Source organism: Athalia rosae, chromosome 4 (assembly GCF_917208135.1).
Source record: "Athalia rosae chromosome 4, iyAthRosa1.1, whole genome shotgun sequence".
NCBI lineage: Eukaryota > Metazoa > Arthropoda > Insecta > Hymenoptera > Athaliidae > Athalia > Athalia rosae.
In genome coordinates, this window is record NC_064029.1 from 5,464,464 (window position 1) to 5,489,646 (window position 25,183).

The following is a 25,183-nucleotide window of genomic DNA, read 5'->3' on the forward strand; positions in this document are numbered from 1 at the left end:
GAAAAAATCAAAAGAAATGAAAAATTCTCATGAAACAAAAAATATCACGAAACCATCGCTACGAGAACGGCGTTGTACCGGAACATTTGCATGAGTAGCGGGTCAAGAAAGCAACGCTATATTATTTAACGGTTGACAAAGTTGGCCGTGAAAAAAAAAAAAAAAACGGAAAAAGAATTGTACGAAAAACTTCGTTAATTTTTCGCAAACAGCGTCAGCGCTGTACTGTACAGTGTTCGAGTGACACGGCGGTAGCTTATGCGGTGGAAGTGAAGAAACTAGTTTAGAAAAAAAAAATAAACATGAAACGAATGAAAAATCTGGTCAAACTTTCATCCATGCCTGTGGGGTACGAAGGATGTAAAAAAAAAAAAAAAAAATACCAAGTGAGAACGGAGGACAAAAATTTTGGAGAGTTACAAGAAAAAAAGAAAGAAAAAAAAGAATTTGCTCCAAAATCGTTTCTTTCCTTTCTCTCGTGCAGTAATGCAGCATTTCAAGTAAATACATAGATTTGAACATGAACGGCCTTCGTATGGCAAGCCTCGTCTTGGCGGCGCCAAGCTGACCTATCTGTCTGCTCGTAGCGGCAACAGCAGCAGCAGCAGCAACAGGCAACCGAGGGCTAGAGGCAGAGGTAAAGGCAGACAAACGTGAGCGAGCGAGCTAGTGAATAAGTACAAGCGAGCAAACCGGCGAACGAGCGAACGACCGAGCGCCAGAGAGCGAAGACCCGGAGACCGGAGACCGGAGACCGGGACCAGAGAGACCAGAGACTGTCGATTCGAAAACGGAAACTTCGCCGTCAGCTGACCGCGCTGGTACCGCGACCGAACGGTCGATCGATCTTTCACGACTACGGGGCCTACGGTGTTCCGGGGGCCCGAATTTCGATCCGTTTTTCAGTTTTTAAGGCGAAAGTGTCCCGAGGGAAAAAAAACTACCAAGAGCACCGAAACTCGTGAATTTTTTGTCGACGAACGTCGCGTCTGTTACTCGATGGACAATTCTTTCGTCCGACGTAACTTGGTCTCGGGACCGACGAGTTTCCGATGAAATCCGAAGGAATCGAAAAAAAAAAAAAAGGTAGCGACGTACAAAATGTATTCGGGGGATGACTTCCTTCAAAGCCAATAGATTCATAGGTGGAGGGAGGAATGAAGATGAAGAAGAACAACGAATTCTTTCCACTAATACCCTACTACCTGTCCGTACAAAAATTGTTCGTAAGATCATCTGACGTTGGTTCGAACGACAACTACGACGTGCATTTTAAAGTCTTCGATCTGTACAATAAGCAGGTACGTATCCTATACAATTTTCGAACACGAGCCACTTCTACATTATATATACACACGTGAACATTTGAATGAGTTAAAAGTCTCGACTCATCCTACTCGCGCAGAGGTATTATACGTTATACGGACAGGTATGTGACTCTCGAACGCTCATACAACTCCGGAAAGCTCTGTGCAAGATGTGCACTATTCGTTTCCCGATCACCTTCAAGTCGAACCATTTCGCGATTCTTCTTAAAGACACAGGCGCACTGTCATCGAATCGAGACGATTTCGAATAGATTTATATCGTGCGGGGATTTTCAATTTTTCACGTACATCGAGAAAATTTTATCAAGAGAATAAATCTGCGAGAATGTGTTTCGACGGTCGAACGGGCAGCGGTTCCATTCTCGGTGACCGTTGCGGAGGTTGGGGGCTCGACCACCCGTGACCTTGAAACGCCTTGCGAAAAGGTCGTTTCTCAGCGCAGGCGCTGGCCAAGACGTTTGGTACGCTAAAGATTTATTGTAATCACGTTTGGGCCTTGAGGCCCTTGAAAATTAGCGAAAACCGGCTCGCTGAGTCCTCACACCCCACTCTGCATCAGTCCCACCACAAAGCTGCTGTTACTGCCGCTGCTGCTGCCGCTGCTGCTGCTGCTGCTGCTGCTGCTGCTGTGCGTCGTGTCAAGTTCAATGTTCCCTGGTTATTACCACACTCTTGTGTATACCTATAGATATATCGCAGGACCTTGCGGCTGGACGGCGCGAACTTGGACGGATAAATTTTTTTTTCTTCTTCCACGGTGTAACATCATAGCGTGATGTAACTGAATTCTATGTACAGGTATTAGATGAAGAGGTAAGAAAAAAAAGAGAAAAAAAAATAACCAGAAACCGAAAAAAGTTTCACACAATTTTTCCTTAAAAAAATCCATGCGTCCGCATCGGGTACGTCTGGACGAGGTTTCGAGTGATGTCAGTTGTTATTTGTATTTCCCAAAGAGAATTGACGCGCGACAAGTTGATTCGATCATATATCGATAGGAGATAATAAATCCCGTGTCAAGCTTATCCGTGACGCGTGTATACTATGCACACGCAGGCGTGCGACATGAGCAGATTTTTTTCCTTATCTAATTTTTTATTGACGATATAAGTTTATCTGATGAAGTCACACGATGTACACGGATTTCTTACGTGGAATCTTCGATTCGCTGAGTAACAAACAACACTTCCGTTCCACTTTTGGATATGATCGTTCGAATCTCAAGTGATCCGTGCGTTCGTCGATTCGATTATAAAATATTCGATCCTCGGAGATCGTATCGAATTTCGAAAGGATTAGTCATGAGGTACACGCGTACGTTCGTGCGCGTCGGCGGTGGATAGAGAAAAATTATTCAGAAACGGGGAAATGATAATTTCAGCTGGGAAAAAGAGTCGAATCATAACTCCACTTGATTTCGGATTGCGAGGACAGTGTCCTGACGTAAGCGAGGATTGTGATATTTTTTTTTAATATTTCAACGAATGACCTCGACCGTGCAGACATTATTCAACCGGATTCATTGGCTGGCGTCGCGGTGCCACGCGTCCCGGTCTCTACGTGACGAGAAATCCGCGACTCTCTATACCTTCCGTGCCGATGATAAAGCGAGTTACGGTGAAGAATTATTTACACATTTTTTTCTTCTTTCTTCTTTTTTTTTTTTTTTTTTTTCAAAAAATTCTCTTTCTCCTTCGTTTTGATATTTTTTGCACGTTTTGAAAGGGATTAATTGGCGCCGCGTTGGTGATTGCAGCGAATTCTCTTGTACCGCGTATATTCGCGACAGGCGCAGCTATCGCGTTAAAATTGTCGGACATTTTTTTTATTTCGAAAACTTTGTTTCGTTGTTTTCGAATTTGCGGGCACGTCCTCGCTTCGAATCCTGGCAATTGAAATCGATGCGATATTCCGCCTCCTTCTCTTTCCGCAAATGCAAAATTTATCCCCTGTCATTTATTAATCAAATTTTTGTATCAGACGTGCTTATCGTCGATCAGCCTCTCCGCAGATTTATCATCATTATCGTCGTCGTCGTCGTCAACGTCATTCGCACGATGATATGAATTACTCGTACCATCGATGCTTGGACGATAAATTTTTTAAAATCCTCGAGTTCGTAAGAACTAAAAATACCACACACTCCAGGTTACCGTTTCGACGTAAAAACGGATTTTCGACAAATTTTCCACGGCTGTATATGAAATGGAAAAATAGAAGAGAGCTGAATTTCGAATCTGTATATTTTCTCTATTTCAACATACTCTGGTGCCGAAGAGCCCCCCGGCGTCGTTTATCCGAATTTTATACGCTCGCATTTTTTTTTTTTTTGTTCATCCGATTTTTCCTCCGGGTAAAATTATTGCCTGTACGGCTACGGGTGTTTGGAAGACCATAAAGAAGGCGGGGGCGCCCATTCCTCCTCCCTAATTATACGGGAGTCAAACGCTGAGGCTTGCGATTAACATTGAAAGTCGAGGATCCAGATTCAGTGGACAGGAAAAGTTGCCTCCTAGATATTTAGTTCCAAGAGGAACGGGACACACCAGGCGCCAGGAGCCACTATGCCAGCAAAAGCAGCAGCGGCAGCAGCAGCAGCAGCTCGTGCAGCGGAATAACAAATGACATGACGCCTTCTTCTAGACAAGGCGCCACTTACGCGCCGCGCGAGTTCGCCTTCGTTTTCTATTTAATACCAACGCCTTCTCGGTCCAACGGTTCCCGTTAATTGCCATACCACGGCGCTTATATATATGTATATTATTTAGCCACCCGGCTCCGACCGATCGTAGAACGCATTCGGACGATTTTGCAGCATCCAAAAATTGCGGAGACTTTCGACACAGCCGTACACGTCGAACGTTCAATTTTACGCGATATCCGCACTCTGTGTGAACGGTGCGAAGCCTGCGGGGTGTAATAACGTATACGGACCAGACACACATACCGTACGTATCTACGAGCTTGTATCGCATGTACCCGGTGAGCTCGAGAACGCGGTATAATTTACGATCGGGAATAATAAATTTTCGCGACGATCAGGAAAACCGCTTGACGGAGGTGAATCCGAAAGGAAAGAGGCAGAAAAAAAAAAAAAACAAAATGAGAAAAAGTTTTCTGCTGCAGTTACGGAGGTAGGAATTTAATGTCAGTTAAATACGCGTACGTATGTGCCTACGTAAAAACAGACATATATATATATAATAGTGGGAACGTCGTACACGTATAAAGCTACAAAACTGGCTGTCGTGTTTATGATTATGATTATCACCGGTAGTTATCGTTACCTGGTATACCTGGCTAGTCCAATGACAGTGTACATTTGCATCAGCCAAGGTAACCGCGCGTTGATGATGCGGGTTCCGTCACTCAAAAGATTACGCAGAGTAGCGCGAGGCCTTGCCCGATTGTCTGCTGAATCCGCGTACGGGATTCCACGCTCTTCCGAACAACCCGTCTGCTTTTCATTTTGTCCTTCTTACCAGTTTACCTATTTGGACAAATTTTTTTATCGAATTTTTTTTACGCCGCACTGCCGCGCCCAGAGTCATTTCGATGATCATTAAATTATACGACGTGCATGCGATACAAAAAAAAAAAAAAGAAAAAAAAAAAATCAATCAAAAAAAGGACCCCTCTCCAAATCACATCGTTTGTTCGCAGACGAGACACAGTCGTTCGACAATTATATATATGTAACGCGAGATGCAAAATCCGAACTCTGATGAAAACGTAGGAGCGCGTTTCAATCTCTTTTGCTTTATGTGTGGGTTGTACACTTAGTGTCGGCACGGTGTGCGTAAGAATGCCGAGAAATTGCTGCATAAATTTGAAATCATGTCACTCGGTGAATAACAAAGTTTACGCGTGCCTATATGGGTAGATTTTCATCGGGCGGATATACACATCTGGTCAAAGTAAAAAACCGTACGGTAATTTCGGTTAAAAATTCCATCGAGTGTCTTCATTTCCAAAATCAGTCTATCGGTGGGGTCGACGCGCTCTTACGATCCGAACGAAAACGTTCAAAACACCGACGGGAAGAAAACGAAAGAAATAATTCCACCAGCTCCGTGACAAAAAAAAAAAAAAAACGTTTTCACAAATCGTCGAGCCTGTTAAAAACCGAGTTAAAGGGCAACGGATATCGTATTAGTTTATGTTCGAGATATCTCAGAGCAAGCAACCTGCCCGTTATTATGCTATTACGACTCAAAGTTACTAATGGGACCCACGTTACGTGCGATAGAATCACCGTCCACGTATCTACAAAAGTATTACGTATTTCATACCAACTTAAATCGGCCGTAGGGACGTATGCAGCCGAACAACGACGTGCGCTCATTCTAACTGCAATCCGTCTGAAAGAGCCTTTGTAACGATACGTGTAGGACACCGCGAATAAGTACGAATCACACACACGCGCACCACATTAGTGCCGTTGTAATATAATTGTAAATGAATGAATGTGTACGATATTACAGGGGGTTGCGTATGTGTACGTGAACACGTGGTTACGCGATGGGTAACGCACACACAAAGGTGAATAAGAAGAAGAAGACGAAGAAGAAGACGAACGTGTGTAACATGGTGTACGACCAGGAGCTGCAGCATCGGAAGAGCAGCAGGGATCTCGGATTTGAGGATGTTGTCTGGACAAGGAAAGAAAAGTAGCAGCTGTGAGGAAGCAGCATCGAGAGTCTACGGGAGAGCAGAAGCAGCAGCGGCAGCGGCAGCAGGCAGACAGCAGCCAGCAGCATCAGCATCGGCGGTAAAAGAGGGTCGCGTGCCGGACGAAAATCATCTCTGGCGGCGAGACTGCGTGGGCGAGATAGAATCGTTAGGAAGAAGTATGTACCCTCTATACACCTACATAGGTGTGCGCGCGTGTGCGACAGTATAAAAAAAGTTTCTCCCAGTTGACGAAGAAGAGGCGGGAAATTATAATGCACGGGGGTGTGCGAAGTATACGTGTGTGCTTACGAAGAATTAAAAATGGGAAAGGAATGGAGCGAAATAGGCGAAAAGAACGCACGGAGGAGAGTTGCGGGGGATGTGACGATAAAATAATGATGATAAAATAAGAAAACGAAAACTTACATTGATCAAATATCTTAAGCATTGCTTTCTTTAACTGCATAATCGGACGTGTTTTTTCTAATCCAAAAAAAGCAATGCATAACCACACTACTTTCACTCGCGTTTAACACAACCTTTCGTCTGGCACTGTCGGTGACAAAATTCATTTCAAATCACGTCTTCCTTCACTCCGAACCTTCGGAGTTCTCGCGGTCGTCCGAACGTCGAGGATCGATAATTCTCACGACGAGATGCAAGTGATTACAAACTTTGGGTCAGTGTTCCTGGAACGTTGGCGAAGGTTGACACTGTATAAACTCGGCACTTCGCTAGAGAGGATCCCAATCTCGTTTCCTCTGCACGATGAAATCGGGATATTCGAAGAGCACAAATTTGGTAACACCGGAGTCGAAGAAGAGGAGGAAGAATCAATCGCCGCTGCGATTTGTGCAGCGGTAGCAGCGATGTTTGTAGGTGGGAATCGTGAAACCGACGATTCGGGACGACGATCGTAAACCGTGTATACGAAAGCGTTAGTTGGCTTGAAATGGTATTTCCCTCGTTGTGAAAGAGCAATCGCATCGCACCACTATCACTCTACCATTTGACATTTTGCTATCTGTCTGGATTCTTCGTCGGGGTGATAAGTTGGCGTCAACGACGTCTGAAAGCGAGTAGTAACAGGATAATAACTAAAGAAAAACAGAACGGAAAGTTAACAAAACTTTCGAGAAGCCTTTTTGCGAGAGCGATGATCCGAACCGAACGGACGCGAAACAGGGTCGTTACACGATTTCTTCTTCCGTTGTCAAGACGGCCTCCCCGTAAGAAGCGTCTCACGTTTTGCGCTTTTACAGGTTCGCGAGTATTTCGAAGTAGTAACAGCTGTGGGTTGTATCGACGTACGAGCAAACAAAATTTGCTTACGCCCTAATCTCCACTAAATTGAATGTACCCACACCGCGTGCCGTACCGTAGGTTCGTTACTCTTTACGACTCGACAAATATTTGTTCAGCGTTTTGCGACGCAGTCTTTTTTACCCATCCAATAAATAATAATTCGCAGTTCCAAGAGAGCGAGACACACTCTGATTTTCTTTTAAACAGAGTTTTTCTTCTTCTACGTATCGCGATCCCCACTACGTAATAATTCATCTATAGCTATCCGCAGAGCCGCGGAATGTCTATAATAATTCCAAACGGTTTCGAAATCCAAACTCCGCAGTGCTGATATACTTCTTCGCACTCGATGATGATATTTATCTCTCTTACAGCTACGACGGTAGTGCACACACCGCGTTCTCTTTTTCCGGCAAACAAAAGTCAACTCGTGTATGATCGTTGGTAGTAGTAAAAGAACGACAAACGACGATATTCCAGCTGCAATTACCTTCGCTGTATTAAAAGTTAACGGTCTACCGTCAACTCCCGGCTACCACACGTAACGACACGCATACACAATATAAACTCAATTTTACTTCGAACGAGTTTCGCAATAGCGTAAAGAGAAAGAAACGCGGGTAACCCCTCCCCGTTATCTCTCGGGGGATATTCTCTGCTCTCTTTGCAGTTTGTTCAGTCGAGTGTCGGAGCGCGCGTCGCGACACGAGGATAAACGAAAAACGAAAGAAGGGAAACGAGAAGAGAAAAAAAAACGAAAAACGAACGAAAATTACCAGCGAAACGGGAGCCAAAACCATTGACCGGTGATCGAAAACTCCATTTCGGTAGCGCGGTCGTACGAGAAATGAAGACTACGGTCGAAAATAGGCGACCGATATTTCCCTCCGTTCGAACTACGAGCGAACGGTTCGAGTTACAATTTTCATTCACTCTTCGGGTGCACCGCTACCGGGTTCACCGGTTTCAATGTCCGTCTGCATTATAAAACGTTCAGTTTTTCACCGAACCAAAACTTTCCTTCGACGCACGCGCCCGCAGCTGTAACACGGCACACTTGAAATTGCCACGAGGTAACGGGGAAAAGAACGAAGACTCGGTTGGCTCCCAGAACCGTGGTGGTGGAGGTGTGCGCCCTGCGAAACGATGCGATTCAACGGTTGGCAGATCGTGTACCCAGGGGTAACTTCCTGGAGCTGATAACCGGTGAAATTTAAAGTACAATATCACGCAACGCGTGTCTTTATTCTTCAACATTTATCGTCGTACCGAACGACTGCCGTTCCTTTCTCATTCCCTTCGTACTCTCGAGCGTTGCGTTGCGGTATTCCACTATTTAAAACTCGACACACTGGTGCGGCGAGCGATAAGAAGTCCGAAAGAGGAAACACAACTTTACTCTACGGAGGCGAACTGCTGCTGAGGAGGCGAACGAAGTCGTCGCATGTGCCTCGAGTGCGCCGAGAGTTGCTTCTGCTACGCGGGTTTAACAGCGACTGGCGTCAAGTCACGACGGTCTACGTATTGCGGCCTCGCAGTCCCCGCGGTCGCTCGCTCGTGTTTCGGAATCAAGAATCAGCGTCAGCGTCAGCCTTACCGTCAGCGTCAGCACCGCGCCACCACCACCACCACCGCCGCCGCCACAATCGCTTATAAATACCACCACCACCGCCGATACCGTCGTCGTCGTCGTCACAACCGAGCACAAGCCAGTAACTATAGCCGCCGCCGCCGCCGCCTCCCTCAACTGTTCGCGGTACCGCGGTGGCAATGTCGTTGGTGCGATTCATGAGCGTGTGCCTCTTACGTTGCCCTCCCGAACACAACCGGCGTTGGGTGCAACCCAACGCCATGCTGTACTCACAGATAATACCGCGACTTACGTCCGCTCGTGTGCGGCGTGTACGTGCACACGATCCGCTACGATGGACGTATGGTATGTATCGCCGCTGTACTTCGTACGAACAACGATGTTGTAACGTGACGTTCGCTTTTCATCGGTTCACGCGTTACGTGGATCGTTTCTTTTTTCCCAATCGCGCTACCCAACGCGTCGTAGAAAAGAATTCCAGATTTTCAGTTTTCGTGCGGACGTACCGCGTGGACAGGTCTTCGCGTCGCGGACTCTACGATCGCTGGTCAGATCGCAGTCGGACGAAAGCGAAGATTTCGCAAGTTTGGAAAGCTCGGCGAACGTTGAACGTCGTAGTCTCGCTGAGCGTCCTTGGGAAACCGGAAGCTCCGCGACTCGCGAACCATTTTGGTTCAACGATTCGTACCAATAGCTCCGATAACAAGGCTTTTGGAAACCTTGGAACTAACGTCGAGCCAGCCGACCAAAAATCATTGAAATCAACCGATTCCATTCTATATCTCCCGCTTCTAAAGTTACGCAAGGTTTGAATAGCTGAACTAACGAAGTGTAAACCACACCGTGTCCAAGTAGTAACTACTACCTGTCGGCATATACGCGTCGAATATCTGCTTTGACAGCGTCGCGCGGATGGCCGACGAGCTGAAGAAGAGAGGATATCTCCGGTAGTGGTGGCGAGATACCTCGCTACACTTTGTTGTACACCGGTACAACTTGCGGTGGATCTACAACCGCCGTAGGATTATCGATGTTTTTTCGTATCCGTACGAATTCGATGCACATCCACCGACGTCCGCGGCGTGAAGCGGATCGAGAGCTGGGTGAGCCGGGCCTTTTCGTTTCGACGATCGAAAAACTAAAAAGGAACGCGCGGGCGTTCTCCCGGTCACGCGACTCACGCGTACCGCGCGCACTTCCCTCGTCTCCTCCGGGTTAAGGACGGGAGCGGTTGATTACCTCATGTCGCAGGAAACATTGTATTACCGACTAATGACTGACGGACTCTCCTCTCGTCGTTGGTCCACTCCCATTGTCTCAGTTCCTACCGCATGAAAATACATGTCGCACCGTCGCACATGCATCTGCCGAGCGTGCGTAATTCAAAGAGTCCTTTACGTTGTACGGTTTTCATAGTTTTTTTTTTTCATCGGGGAAAAACCGCATCGCGTCACCAGATTCCGTCCACCTCATTTCCGCCGATAGAAATCTGGTTGTTCGCCAAGTGTATTATAATAGGTAAGGTTTCGCGTTCATTTTGTCGGTGTGGCTACCGACCACCTCGCGCGTTCCCTCTGTACACGCTCATACCCTCGTTACTCGTCATTAATTTCCATGGAAAAACTATCTTTCGAATGAGACTCGAATAAAGTATCAGCTAGTCGTTTCTGCCGCTTTTCTATTCCCACGAAGCCGGGCGCGTTCGTGGCTGGTTTCGGTGTCGTTTGGATTTTCTACGAAATTTTTAAGCACCGTTGGCAACTCTTCGTTCAACCCAATTCTCCACATGCCTATACATAATGTATACCAACACCGATGACCATAGAATCTATAAAGATAGAAACGCACACGGACGGATAATATTTTACCTGTCACCGTTTTTATTTTTTCATAGAAATATGTTACGTCGTTCATATTCCGTACAGCCGAACTTTGTGCAGCGGATCACAACCAACGGCTATGTACGTACGCGTAACATCGGCAACGGCAACAGCTGAGGTCAAACGAAATGCGCGCAAGCGTACCCGTAGTCCGCACTACGTACGCACGTACGTACGGGCCAATAGCTAAATATACAACGTCGGAGTGCGCGTGGTTCCGAAGCATGCACGAGCATCAATCGAATTAATTTTTTTATACGTTAGTTTCTTTTTTTTTTCTTTTCGTCCATCTCTCAAATTAACGTCAATCGGGCATGGTTCTCGGTTCGATTCCGTATCACTTCGGATATCGGACTTCTCGAGGAATGTTCCAACGTAGAGTATCCCCTTCTCCGTCACGTGGATAATTTCAATAACTCGTAGTCTGTTAACATTCGGTGGCACACGTAACGAAGCAAATGATTCATTGAAAATCCATGCAAATTAATGCGCGATGTTTACCGTTGTATGTGTATGATACTACAAGCATGATACGTTGCAGAATCGCCCATTCAATAATGATAACCTACGACGAGGGATCGCATTCGCCCGCTGGCAATATAGTTACAATGAAAGGCTATCCGTTCGATAATTAATTATAGCGAACATTGAATATATTTAAGCGGTAATCAATAAAATCTATGAGGATGATGGAATGCTGTCGCCAAAAATACCGAACCGAACGAGAACGCACTTTTTCAAAATTTCAGCCGCTGCGAATAAATGTCGAAAAATCAACGCGGGATCGGCAAAAGCACACGGACGCCCCGATGTCTCAACCGCATAAACTACGTTCCTTTATATTCCGGTGATTAATCGAAGCTGAAAGATATGAAAAAGTTAGCGCGAAGCATTAATACCAGTAACGTGGTATAACGCTTTGGTACGTACATATAAATCAGGAGAAACGATAACGTACAACAAAGTCTCGAGATAAATAATTCATTGAGTATTATTCGTTCTGCTCGAATAATGTCGTTGCCGTAGAGAAGCGTTGTAAAGCCATTCGCAGTTATTCGGCGTTAGCTTGATCATCGAATGCGGTTCGCAGGTTCGCTCGGTTTTTGCCAAGAGAAAAATGATCAGCGAGAAAGAGTTCCGCTTTCTTTTCTTCTTCACCAACGACATGGAAATTCCTCGAAGAATTCCTCGTTCGGAAATCCGAACGACTCGTTCTTCCTTTCCATTTTCTGTTCTCTTCGTGCGATTCCTGGCTCGCCGTGATCGTCGATTTCAAAAATCATCGCCTCGTACGCGACGTAGTTCCGCGCTGCAGCAAATTTCCACCACGCAGGACTGGCTCATTACTCGAAGAGCACGCGCGAGGAAGACGAGGAGACGTATGTTACATTCGCATATAGTTACGTTACACTACCAAGTATACGAAGAACCGGCGTTGGCCAAGATTCCATGAGTGAGCATCTCCTCTGCTCGAAAAACGGGCGCAATACTGCAACTTTTACCGATTGACAATCCCGAACTCCCCATCGAATTTTTCAGGACTGTAACGTCGATTCCTTCAAAATTTCACGTATATAACTCAGACCATGTATGGTGAAAGTAACACGAAATTCTAATCACCGAACTCATTGCCGGCGGTATAACGAGCGTATTAGGTACACGCTGATATACGTATACACACAAGTTGAACGGATGGTTAATCGTAGGGTAGATTAGTCGATGGTTCAACATTCGAGAAGCAGATTAGAAGTCTCTTCCTAAATGAAGAGACATGACATGTGCCGATGTGTTGAGGAGGAAACGCCGCGGCGGGCGGATCATCAGACTAGGAAATATGGAAGCAAGGAAGCGAGGAAACGAGGAGGTTGTGCAGCTGGGTAACCGTTGGATGCAACGGTAGGAGTGAGTGAGTGAGTGAGAAGAAAAAAAAAAAAAAAAAGTAAAGAGGCTGCGACTCTCGGACAGACCGGATGTAGTGGGCCGCTTCCGGTAAGCGCTATAAACCGTGGCTATAATACGCTCTATACGCGGATGACAGCTGGGACTTGTGCAGATGAGGCTTGAAAGATACGAGTTCGCGTCTGACGTGTAGTCTGTGGAGAAAGAAGAGAAACGTGGAAAAAGAAAGAAAAAAAAAAAGAAAAAATGGAGAAAAGAAGAATGAAATATGAAAGATGGAAGTTTGTCGAGATTATGGTGTTGGAAACTCACGATAACCCGATACCTAATCCTTGCCACCGTCTTGTACCGTCCTCTTGTCTTGGATAAAAAAATGTTCGTTTCGTCGGTGGCGACGCCCACGCGATGCTCGTCCGTAACAGGACGAGCCGGTGGTGAATTAGTTCAGTTCTGAATCAGGCGATGACAGTTGTGACACGGTGAGGTCAGTGCATATGGAGCTTTCCTTTACATCGAGTTTAAGTACGAGCTGAGTGGCAACGTTTCAGCTCCAACCATGCTCCGAACTATGTAACTATTCCGTTCATGTGGTGAGTGTTGAGGTATAGCGCGGAGAGATTGATAAGTAACGCCTTCCAACACCGACATTAGCAACAATACAGACGTCAACAAGCATGTCAATGCCAGACGTCGTATTTTGCATAGAATTCGCGCAAGGCTATGACGGTGCGTAGCCTGACCCAACCTGACTCGACGACGACGCGAAAACCGTCGCTCGCACAACCAAATCCGACCCAAGCGAATCGCAAAAAAAAAAATTTAACCTGCATAATCGCGTATAAAACTGAGACTCACCTTGCGAGCTTAATTAATTGATACGGAATAATCGGGTGTGGATATCGCCTGTTGCAACGAGCATGAGTAGAATAAAAGAATTAACATTGCGTCGCACATACGTTCCCATGTAGTTTCACATTTGGTATCGAAAGTCTCTTCATAAACATCATACGAGTGGTAATAACTAGCAGGTGTTACGAATAATGATTAATCAATGAAGCTGAGGGGAAAAGCGATTGTACGTATCGATCCAATGGAAAGTTGAGTATACTCGTACGCGTACGTAATACGTAGATACATTTCATAAAAATCCCACATAATATTCGCAACACATTTGTGTCTGCGTATCTGCATATTATTTTTTTTTTTTTTCTTTGCATCACACAGAGAAACAGAAGTATGATGTATGCGAGTTCATGGAAGGCGTGTACATCCACAAAGGGGCTATTTAACAAACTTGTACCATGAATGCGATTAGCGAGATGAACGGCATTGAAGACGAGAGAGGAAAAGAACATGAGAAAAAAAAAAAGAGAGAAAAGATAATTATTTCTTCAAACTCTTTCGCACAGTATAAACGTTTAGTTCGGAGATACGCGATGAGTTTCGGACAGGAAATCCATAAAATCTATATGTACGTGTACCTACGTGTAACGGCTTCTATCTTCAGAGAAATTTAGGAAACGTACAACTTCGGAGAGACAGATGACTGTTCGAAGGCACGTTTTCAAGTTGCATCCTCTTTCGGATAGTTGGCCGCAACGAACAGGTACGACTAAGAGTGTAACATAAATTTTTCCTTCTCTTCGACGTCGCCTTCATCTGTTGGGATCCTAGATCGAGACGAGACGCCAGCGTGGGGAAGGCAACGAATAATTCGATAAAATTGCGTTGAACTTTGATGTGGAAAAGGCCTGGAGAGTGAGAGAGCGGCAAATTTAACGCCTGACAGTCAGCTGGCCAACTGGCCAATTGGTCAGGGTCAATTTCTCGACTGACTAATACGATACAATCTCGGTACGCCGACCTTCTCATTGACCCCGGCGTGTCAATCCGAGTGGCATACGAGCGGAGATGAAACGGGAGAGGAGAAAGCGAGAGGGAAAATGATGGAAGAGTTCGGAAGGAGAGGCGCGCTAATGACGGAATTAATGAAAGAACGCTGGAAGTGGACGGAAAGAGATCATCGGCCTATAGGATCGCGATCGGATGAGAGGGGAAGAAAGTATCTTAACCCCGTTGCGCGCATTAAACCGTTTAATTTCTATAACTCGATAAATTAATAAACTCACCTTGTTTTCTGCGCAAACTCCAGAGCACTGGAGGGTGCGCCGAAGGGTTACCTGCGGAGGCAGCCAGTGTGACTGCGTTCCGCGTACCTAGAACAAAAATGGACACAACGATATATTATATCGGCCAGATTTGGATTTTCATTTGATTTTTCTTTGATCTTCGAAAAAGAACGGCTGAGAATAGATAAGAATTTGCCTTTGATGTGAAAAACATTCGCTTCGATTCACTGTATTTAGTTTCATTCGATCGAACAAAAAACTTCGATCTGAATCAAGACCTTTGAGAATTGAAAAAATTCCAAAGTTGATTTGTACAGATTCTACGTACCCGATGGAAAAAAAGGAGATTGTTGCCAGCCTCAAAAGAAAAAATTACATGAAAATTATTAGTATGGAAAAAAATTCACCGATCCGTTGTTGTGAACGGACAAAAATTTATTGCATACAAGAAAAATTCCATAGATCTATATATACAAATAATCAGTTTGGAGTAAACATATTTTTTGTCGAGAAATGATGTGCTAAATTATTCTTAAGAACGCTCCGATGATTTCACATATTTTTTAATTTTTTAATTTTTTTTTTTTTAGAAATTTCACGCCACGGATGAAAATAATAGCTGAAAGATATTTTAAACAAATTAGTTCGCAGAATGTCAGAGGGTTTATTTTTTCTACCAAATTTTTCCACTAATTTTTGTGTACATACTCATCCATCCGTTCGAAAATGTTCGCTACGTCATCGAAGTGAAACTAACGATAATAATTATTGGAAAATGAAGAAATCGTACTTGCTAACGATGTTCGCCCAGCCGACGAACGAAAGGAAAGCAAAAAAAAATTCAGAAATGTACCTGGAGCCGTCGCCACCAATATGGCTGGAGACCACCTTTTCCAGGTGTTCGTCATTTTCCGATCACCCCTAAACGGTCGGAGGTATCGTTTCGAAATGACGATTTCTTCGAGCGACCGACCGACTGTGACCAACCAACCTTTGCCATTTCTCCCTCTACCCACCGCAGCTTTCATACATCAATCAATTGTCAATGGTCAACGGTCATCCTCCCATCCGTTGGATGGTTGTGCGTGCTTCGGAAGGGTTTCTTTACAATTACGTACGACGCACACGCACACACACACCTCGATTATATCCTTCCCACTGTACTTGGAGTTAATGTAGAATTGATACCTGTATTTGCTGACCCGGTAACCGCGAGCCGTAAGCGATTAGCTTTTATATCATACACGTGTCCGTGATCCTTTCGAGTATCAATTTTGTTCGTGTACGCAAATAGTTGGCTCGATTCATCCGCTAAAGTATGATCTACTCATCGAGTTAATGGGCGCAATTATGGTCGTCGTATGTACGCGGAATGAAATTATGAAAATTTATTTACCGAGGTCTGTCACGACAGCTGTGAGGAGGAAGAACTGAATTACACGTACATTGGGTATAGGTATATAGCCGGCCGGTTTTACCTAATCATCCATCAAATTACATGCAGATAATACGAAGGACGCGTATAACCCGCAACACTTTTCTCAGTATCATTAAAACGTTATTACATATTTAGATGAGTAATTTACAGGGTTACCATATATATTTTCCATTCGTACATTTAGGTCTGCGCGATTCGATCGAACGCGGCTTCGATTAACCACGCTTTCATCAATTCTTAATTACCAATATTACACACCGCGAACACACGCGGCTGTGCCTCTCTTCTGCGATGACACGAAACAATACAACTGTAGGACAATAAGATAAATCGATTGTCGGAGGAAAAATTTTCAGAAGATAAAAAAAACTAAACTCCCGCCTCGAGACGCAAAATTATTTTTCCCAGTCTTAAATCCGTGCCAATATATCCGTACAGAATTTCATGCGCGACGTGAATAATTTTACACGAAATAGTTGTTTGCACAAATCGAAAACTTCGTACAATTTTTTCCCCTCCAATTTTTCACCGGATTATATTCCTGAACGTTTCAAATAACGGATCAGATGTATTACCGCAACTTACTTCTGCGAGTATACCGCGGTATGCGTGTAGTCTGAGGTATTCGATACAGAAAAGTATATACGTATAAAAAAAGGAGGTTAACGTTATGCAAAAATTTCTTCAAACAATTTTTCTAGGGTCCGAAGGAATCCTTTTGTCTAAATTTTAATGATTTTTGGTTTATTTGTTTTACTTTTTTCGTTCCGACTAGTCATGTGAAGCACATGACGAACGTGCGAACTTTTTCACAAGTTACAGAGCCGTTTAGCGACCAGAGTTAGAGCCGGGTTATAATAAAATCCGCGCAAACGTTGAAACGAACTGTAAAGTCGGCCGCTGTGCACCATTCGAGAGAAGTATGATATAATTGACAACGGAAATCAAACGTCAGCAACGGATAAAGGAGATGGTATGTAAGAGCGCCGCGGTCTGGTGACAAAGATCAAATTAATCTTCCGGAGAGGAAGTAAATTGAGCGCGGTTCGGCTGATTAAATTATTTGGCGGTTAAGTAAGATGAAAGAACTAGAGCCGCCACGACGCGACGACATGTTGCTTTTAAGACGAAGAATTTCATCATCGTTGTTACAACTATAGACGGCAGAAAAACCACCGACATAGATATACAATTTTCTATTCAGTTGCTGCGCAAAAATATCTTGCGAAATTCCGCACGAATTTAGCTACCGTTTTTCAGAATAACATTTCAACGTACCACGTGTACAAGTAACGTCGCTCTTGTGCGCTACTCGTACAAGTACCGCGATAATCGATTTTCACGTACAAATAGAAATCGACGTGAAAGATTTTTTATGTTTTGAAGAAAAACACATTTTGTACACAGAATTTTCCATTCCACGTGATATCGAAGTGATTTTCACCACCGATTACGTGACTCGAACTCAATTTTCTTTTACCTTATTTTTCTATCAATCTGCTTCTGTTTTTTTTTTTTTTTCGTTATATCATTTTTTAACAAAAGAGTTCTTGATTTACGACTGGGAATCGATTGGCCTGACAGAATGTTGACGCAAGCCAGCTTAGATGAAGTGCACGGAGACGAATCACCCTCTATAACTCCGCTGTATAACACAAAGCCGCATCTTCGCTAATGGTACAGGGGTGGTAGCTCAGAACCGAATAGAAAAAAAAAACAAAAATTGAAGGGAAAAAAGACCCCCGTCGGGTTATTTTAAAACATGAATAAAATCCGAAACGTCGTAGGATGCAGGGGAAATTTCGTTTTCCTAAATTAAACTTAATACATCGCGCACAGGACGTTTACGAAAAACCTCCGTTCGATGATTTCGGATTCGAAAAATTTCCTTTTATATTTATTATCGACGAAAAACATATTATGATTGATTTGCATATCGAAAATAAAATTAAAGGATAACCTCTTTGGTGCGCGTATGTCACGGGTATTCACAGCTTGACTTATTTTTTCATTTCATTTCGTGCAATTTTTTTTTACCTTCTCATGGGTCCGTTGTTCGTTGTAAAATTCCACGGACGCGGGACAATCGTGAATTTAAAAGAAGAAAAACATTATAAAAAATCTCAGATGTACACGAAATTATTAACGGTGTTCGCCGCGTAACGAAACTTCCCTTGTATAATTTTACAGCTGCGCATTACACCGCGACTCCATCTGTACAATCATTAGAATATTGTTAATAAAAACTACGTGCAATCCTCGCCCGTACGACGTGCGATGTACAATGTGTACATGATAATTCTCATCCAACTATTACGATAATCCGGATAATATACGAGCTATGTACGATAGCCATCGATAATCGAAGTAACGTGACGGGTTACGATACACGTAATGGAATAATCCCATTATACATAATATGAGATTGATGAGTTAGTTTCACCGTAACATTACGCTTTGCCATATAATATGTCAAAATAATATGTCGTTTCTCTGATCAGTTTTTCTATCAGGTGATTTTGTTCTTTTTTTTAATTTTCAAATTTGAACTTTCGAACGGATGAAAAAGTGTAAAATTCCACGTTTCTTTCTTTCTTTCTTTTTTTTTTTTTTTTTTTAAATCGTGGACGATCATCGTCCGATCGTCGGGGTTTCTCCACATACGTTTAAATTTCCACTCGACATTATAACCTTCCGGGATTATAATAAACGTCACGCAACTCCGCATTTTGCGTCAGAGCCGAAGGAATTTTCGTGGGATGAAATATACGCCAGAGATATATATACACGTGTATACGTACGTACGTTATAATCGCACCAAGAGAAGATACGATATGGGTAATTACCGAGGTTCAGGTGGTGCAGCGTTATACGGCCGTATAAACTATTATCCCGGCACCGCGAAATCCGGATCTTTGTTCCTTTTGGATCAGCGTAGTTTTTACCCCTCAATTTCCACCGCGTTATAGTTATCGCTCATTCAGGTGGCAAGTCTGTTAAATCTTGCACGTTGAAGATATTCCGAGTTGCTCTATAAAAATGTCAAATATGAGGAATAAATTTTAATCTTCGAACGATAAGGATAACTTTTCAATTCGAGAGAGAGAAAAACCGATTCTTTTGCTTTTTCGTTACGTTGTTCGTAGGCATATTGTACGCGCGGGTATGATAGGTATATACGCACAGATAATTGGCGTATTCAATTATGTATATATATATATACGTATGTATCGTCGTAAAAACGCATTTCGGCGCATAACTTTATTTCTCCCTCGACAACTTGATTATACGGTCTCACCCTTAGAGCCATGCAAGACCGCAAAATATACGGTGTGTCTAATTACGTCACACGGTCTGAGTCACGTTCAAAGTGTAATGACGTTACCGCGGCTTGTAAACACGCCCTTTAATATATACACGCGATTTTCACACGCGAAAAGAAGAAGAAAACCTCATTTTTACAACGGATATATTTAAGCGCGCGGTTCTCATCGCCGCGACGGTGACTGAGGTAGATTGAAGAGAAAAAAAAAAAGAAAAAAAAGAAATGGTAAAAATGACAAATGTATTTTTCATGTATAGAGAAATTGTGTCGCTGGGGAAGGGAGCCTAGGATCATTAAATTATGGAATCGGTAAGAAAATTTAACGAAGAGCGAAGAGAAGAAAAAAAAAAAAAAATTGCGAGAATCGCACGGAGAGAAAAGTTTCATCCCTCGCGTCGGTGGTCATATTGTTTCAACCAGTTCTTGAATTCCATCCAAAGCAGCGGGGTGCGCGTGTATAACCTGGATCTTTAGCGAGATCCGCAGTAGCGGAAGGTAGGTATAGTTCGAGCTAGAACAATGTCTGATTATCGTAAGATTTCTCGCCGGAGAATTCAACTTTTCTCAGCATTGTTATACGCGGTATATAATATAAATCTGGGGAACTTGATTTTCTATTAATTTCTGCATTACGCTACGCGCGTACCCGGATATATTATTTTCCCTACCACACCCTGCGATGATAACGATAAAAATAATAATGACAATAATTCGCCCGGTATATTACGTACACCAACCCTGTCAATTATTATAAATTAATGGTACTATGTGCTCGTAAATAGTTATTACTAATTGTTATTACCGCGCACCCCCAGCAGCTTGATCGTCAATGTGATCCGGTACGTTACATGTATACTGTACGTAATATAGCAGCTATCGTTAATTCGTTAGCGCTCACCAATCGAGCGAAACTTCTCGTCGGTATTAACGTCGCGACTTCTCTCTTTTCATTTTCTAAATTTTCTTTTTCTTCTTCTTGTCGTCGGCGAGAGCGTGTACGTTGAATTATCCCTTTACCTAATGGATAAAAGTTGTAACAAAAGTCATACGAGTAATTTATAATAATTCCGAGTTATAAACTGTTCTGTTATTTTGTACGCTGCCATCTTTTTTCTACTTTTTTGTTTTCTCACTCAGCGCCGCCGCTGCGGTTTTTGTAACGCCGGTCGTTTAATTGCAAAAAAATGTTATCGGCGCTCGCAGAGTCTGAATCAATATAATTATCTGTTAATGGGTTTTGGTGCACGCTATTTATATATGAAGAGACCTATCCTGTTTTTCTCTTTTGGTTTTCCTGTCGTATATAAATTCTAACAACAATTTGGTAAAAAAGAACTCTCATTTGTTTGCACACGTTTATAGGAGAAAGATGCAGATACGTACGAGTTACAAAATTATATGAAAATAAATGCGACTCGCCCGGTCTCTGAGCCAAGATGAAAACGGACGTCGCGTGCACACGCGTATGCGTTACCCATACACGTTAAATATATACGGCAGCGTTCAATGGGTTCGACGTAATAAAAATCTATTTGTGTCAATTCCACGATCACTTATATTGGTTTATACGTTATAGATGATTTCTATCCAACCACCGTAACGTTTTTCCAATACCGCGGGATACTGCTCTGTGTATAGAAGTATAATTATAACTAATAGGCTTCTGCGATGTATACCTACGACCAATTTTATGTCTATGTAACGATCGAAAATAACTATTTACAAAATAGATCGTATATCAAGTGTCTACGCATCTATCTCACCACGCCGAAAATATGCGCTCTGGGCTCTGGCTTCATCACGTTTCGCTGAAAGATTTCACTCGCGCCACGATTCGGCTATCGGCGCGTCGATGAAGAAAAATATTCTTTCGATCGGAACCGATTTTCTCTTCGAATATTCGTGTACAGTGTGAGTCACCAGAAGTGTCCGAAGAGGCGGAGACTGCGAAACGCTGTTCATTGGCTGTGGAGCGAGGCGTGACCTCGACTGGTCTCCACCCATTCGGACACCTCTTGTGACTCACCCTGTACACGTGCGATGTTGATAAAAATTTTTTCAATTTTTATTACTGTTATTCAAATAAAGATTCACCATTATATTGCACAACGTACACTTTATAACGAAACTGATACCGCGGTTGGAGTATTTTTTATTGGTTTAATTTTTTCTTTTTTTTTTTTCTCCTTGCAACCTCGTAGCGTATACGTACATTGAATTGAAATGTATATCTTGATGTACGAATGCTCGTTTGATCGATGACACGAATAGCCAAAATTGGAGTACAATGGTTTTAGAATCTGTTTGCCGCGATAGATAAACTGCTTCGATAAAAAAAAAAAAAAACAAACATACGATACGAGCAACTGTATATAACTATGCCATATTTGTGCGCCCCATAATGAAACGAGCCTACGGTATTAATTAATTAATAAATCGCATTATTACCAATGGCGGTGAGTGTAATGTATAATGAGTACCTGTGTGCGACAGTATTTCTGTCCGCGTTCGAAACCTCTTCGATGATTCAGTCGTCGATATCCATGACGAAAGAAAAAAAAAGAATCAAATAATTGTCAACCGATGCAGAATCGTCGTCAAGGTCGACTTCCACATGTTCTGTCATCGGGAGCGCGACAAACCTCAGTGAAATCGAATGAAACAAAAAACTCAAATTCTCTACGCGATTTACATCTAATGCGTATAATCTGCACTTGTCTCGATACAGATGAAACGCGTTAATTTCAAAATTTCAACAAATTATACAGCGTAAAAAGGATGCGAAAAAGGTACTAGGTATAATGCGCCTGCAGATAGAATGTAATAAAACGGAAGTGAAGTTTACGTCATTCGAATATTCGTCCTAAGTGATAGGATAGCCGCTGGGTCGTCGCGGTGTGAGAGTGGCATGCCGTAATATGTCACGGTATATCCGGTAATGGCCTGACCGAGGCTGTGGGCGTTTCCGTACGACTGTAACACCAGCAGCCGGCAGACGCTGGACCATTCTCGTACAGATGTACTCTCACACGGATCCGAATACCCTTCGGAGATACGCGAACAATCCGTCTGGATTTTATATATCCTCTCCCCCCCGCATGCTATACACGGTGTGCGCCGTCATTTTAATGTACAGAAAATTTGCGCAACTTCGTTTCTCTATTCGTTTCGATGACCGAGAAAAAATATCGGGATGATCATACTTCGTACCGAACGTTGTGATGTGTATACGTGAGTTAATTCTTCGACGAAGCAGCGATCGGTAGGTGTGTCCGAAGATACGTTAATTTCATGGAAACGAACTGATTCTGCGGATCCGATATCTGCTCGGTTGATGTTATCCTAACAGGATGGTATATTTGTCCGAGGTATACGTTATACGGAAGTCCTCGTTGCAGAGCTCGACCTGGTTTTCAAAATTGCCGAGATTCGAGAGGTCGGCGCCTAGCGTCGAGACTTTAAGGCACCGTACGGTTTAACGCCGAAATATTTCGGTACCGCCGATCGCGGCTCGTAAACCAAAAATTGTCCACTTCCTCGGGGTACCGTGGCAAAAAGAAAAGAAAAGAAAAGAGATGAAAAAAAAAAAAAAAGGGAAGAATTGCGCCGGGGGGTCAAAACGCGAAGAAGTTTTATCGCGTAGGTACGTGATTCGCCGCGGCGATGCCGCAGCGTACAGTCGCAGGATCATAATTTTATCAAACGTATCCTAAGGTCCGCGTGAAATTTCAACTCTACCCGTACGAGTCGCCAATTCCGCGACTTTGGCACACGGACGTCGCGAGATGGTCGCGATAAAATTTTCGACTCGACGACGAAATCCGTTGTCTCTATGAAGTCGCATCGTACATTAATCGGGCGTTACGGAGACGTGTCAATGTCACGGGGGAGGGGGAGGGTGGAGGTGGAGGGTCGACAACGATCCGAACGAATCCTTCTCAGATTTCGCTGTTCCGGCACGCGCTGGAGACGCGTGATCCGGTATACCGCACGTACGGTGGTTCAGGGTATGCATGAAATATAAATGCAAGTAGATGTACGAGTGCGTGTATATCGGATGGCCTGGTGCAGCACGTACGACATAAAACAAAGTTTGATACGAACTCCGGAGAGAGATTCTTGGAATTCACGAGTCAGCTGTGCAAACTAATGATCAAACTGAAAAGTCTCCGGAGTCGCGTAACCGAGACGCACAACCTGACCTGAGATAAACCAGTCGGCGCCTCAAACCTGCATCGAGTCGCCAATCAATTAGCAAGATACACACAACTCCGCAGTTTTTTTTTATTTTTTTTTTTATTTTTTTCAATTCGCTGCAATGGTACCGACGCTGATGCTACCGCTAATTCAACCGCCACGTAATCCTTCTTCTTCTCTCGACGTCAAACTCGCTATCTATCCGCTTTCCATCGAGATCGACTCGACCGCGTTGTTGAATCCCAACAGGAGCAAACTCCGAGTTCGAGATGTATGAGAGATAATTCGAGATCATCGATGATGGAGAATTTAACAAATTTGAAGGACAGAAATTTTGAAAAACAAATGGAGCTGAAATACCGTACAAATAAACACGCAATTGCGGTCGTATGTACGTTGGACTAATGACACCATTTGTACAGAAAATTAAACGTGCTTCGAATCCGAGCTGCATAATGATATGAATAAATAAACGTTAGTGAAACACGTCATCGAACATATGCGGAGACGTGAAAAACGTTATTTTTCCCTCTACGAACATTCGAGTCGACGTTACATCTTCGTTTCAGGACGGAATCCTTTTGAAATCGGCTTTAGAAAAAAATCCTCGCCCGTGAATTTCAGCTCAGAAAAAAGGGCGAAAGAATCCGATTGCACGTGTAATACGTGAAAATTTGAAAATCAACTGCACGATTAAGCGTTGACAAAAAAAGTTGGAAGAGAAAAGAACGAGTGTAAATATCGATGTGATGTATGTTATATCCGAGGGGTGGCTTGTCCGCCATTTTTCTCAACCATTTCTACGTTTCAATTCCAATGGAGTGCAATGTCCCGTCTTCACCCTCGCGTTATTCAATTTCGTTATCAATCAAGTCGACACTTATAAGAAAATGTACTGCTCAGATCAGGGGCAAAGTTTCAAACAATTTTTCTCCATACATTTATGTATAATACAGTATTTCAAGTGAATATTCAAGAGACGTAAATTCGTGGATATTTTATAGCGGAGTATCTCGTATGTACGTTTCATACGAATGTATATATTTACAAAACGTTTTGTGTCTTGTATATTCTTTATTTCTTCCCTTATTTCATTTTTACTTCTTTTTCCCCATCCTATTGCATTACACGATATTGAAAACCTTTTTTATACACAGACACACAAGGTATACCTATATACACACGTACGATACTACCTACGTAGTATATAGCAGCCGACTTCGAGAGCAATTTAATGGATCACGTTCGCGCGTCTCTCAAGCGATCTAATCGGATCACAGCTGTTGATAGAAAATCTAAGATAAGAATCCATGCTTCAGATTCATTTTACGAAACTTCTATACATGTACCAACGTCGATTGCGGAGACGACCGTAATTCGTGTAATTGGCAATAAATTGGCGAAGAAATCAGATAAA

At 43.3% G+C, this 25,183-nt stretch overlaps 1 protein-coding gene across 10 annotated transcripts in view; it reads right to left on the reverse strand.

Annotated features, from left to right (window-relative positions):
• Window positions 1-25,183, reverse strand: part of LOC105692712 (dual 3',5'-cyclic-AMP and -GMP phosphodiesterase 11) — a 74,083-nt gene that overhangs the window by 25,761 nt on the left and 23,139 nt on the right. For 2 of the 10 annotated variants that reach the window (XM_048654591.1, XM_020856177.3), the window contains exons 1-2: window positions 15,660-15,729; window positions 14,807-14,893 (exon numbers count right to left, since the gene is read on the reverse strand). In XM_048654591.1, coding sequence (XP_048510548.1) covers window positions 14,807-14,893; window positions 15,660-15,714 — 142 coding nt within the window. In that variant the 5' untranslated portion in view covers window positions 15,715-15,729. Of the gene's footprint in view, window positions 1-6,428; window positions 8,061-8,083; window positions 8,860-14,806; window positions 14,894-15,659; window positions 15,730-25,183 lie in introns of those variants that run through there. The other 8 variants (XM_012412099.3, XM_012412098.3, XM_012412096.3 and 5 more) reach the window with 6 other exon arrangements.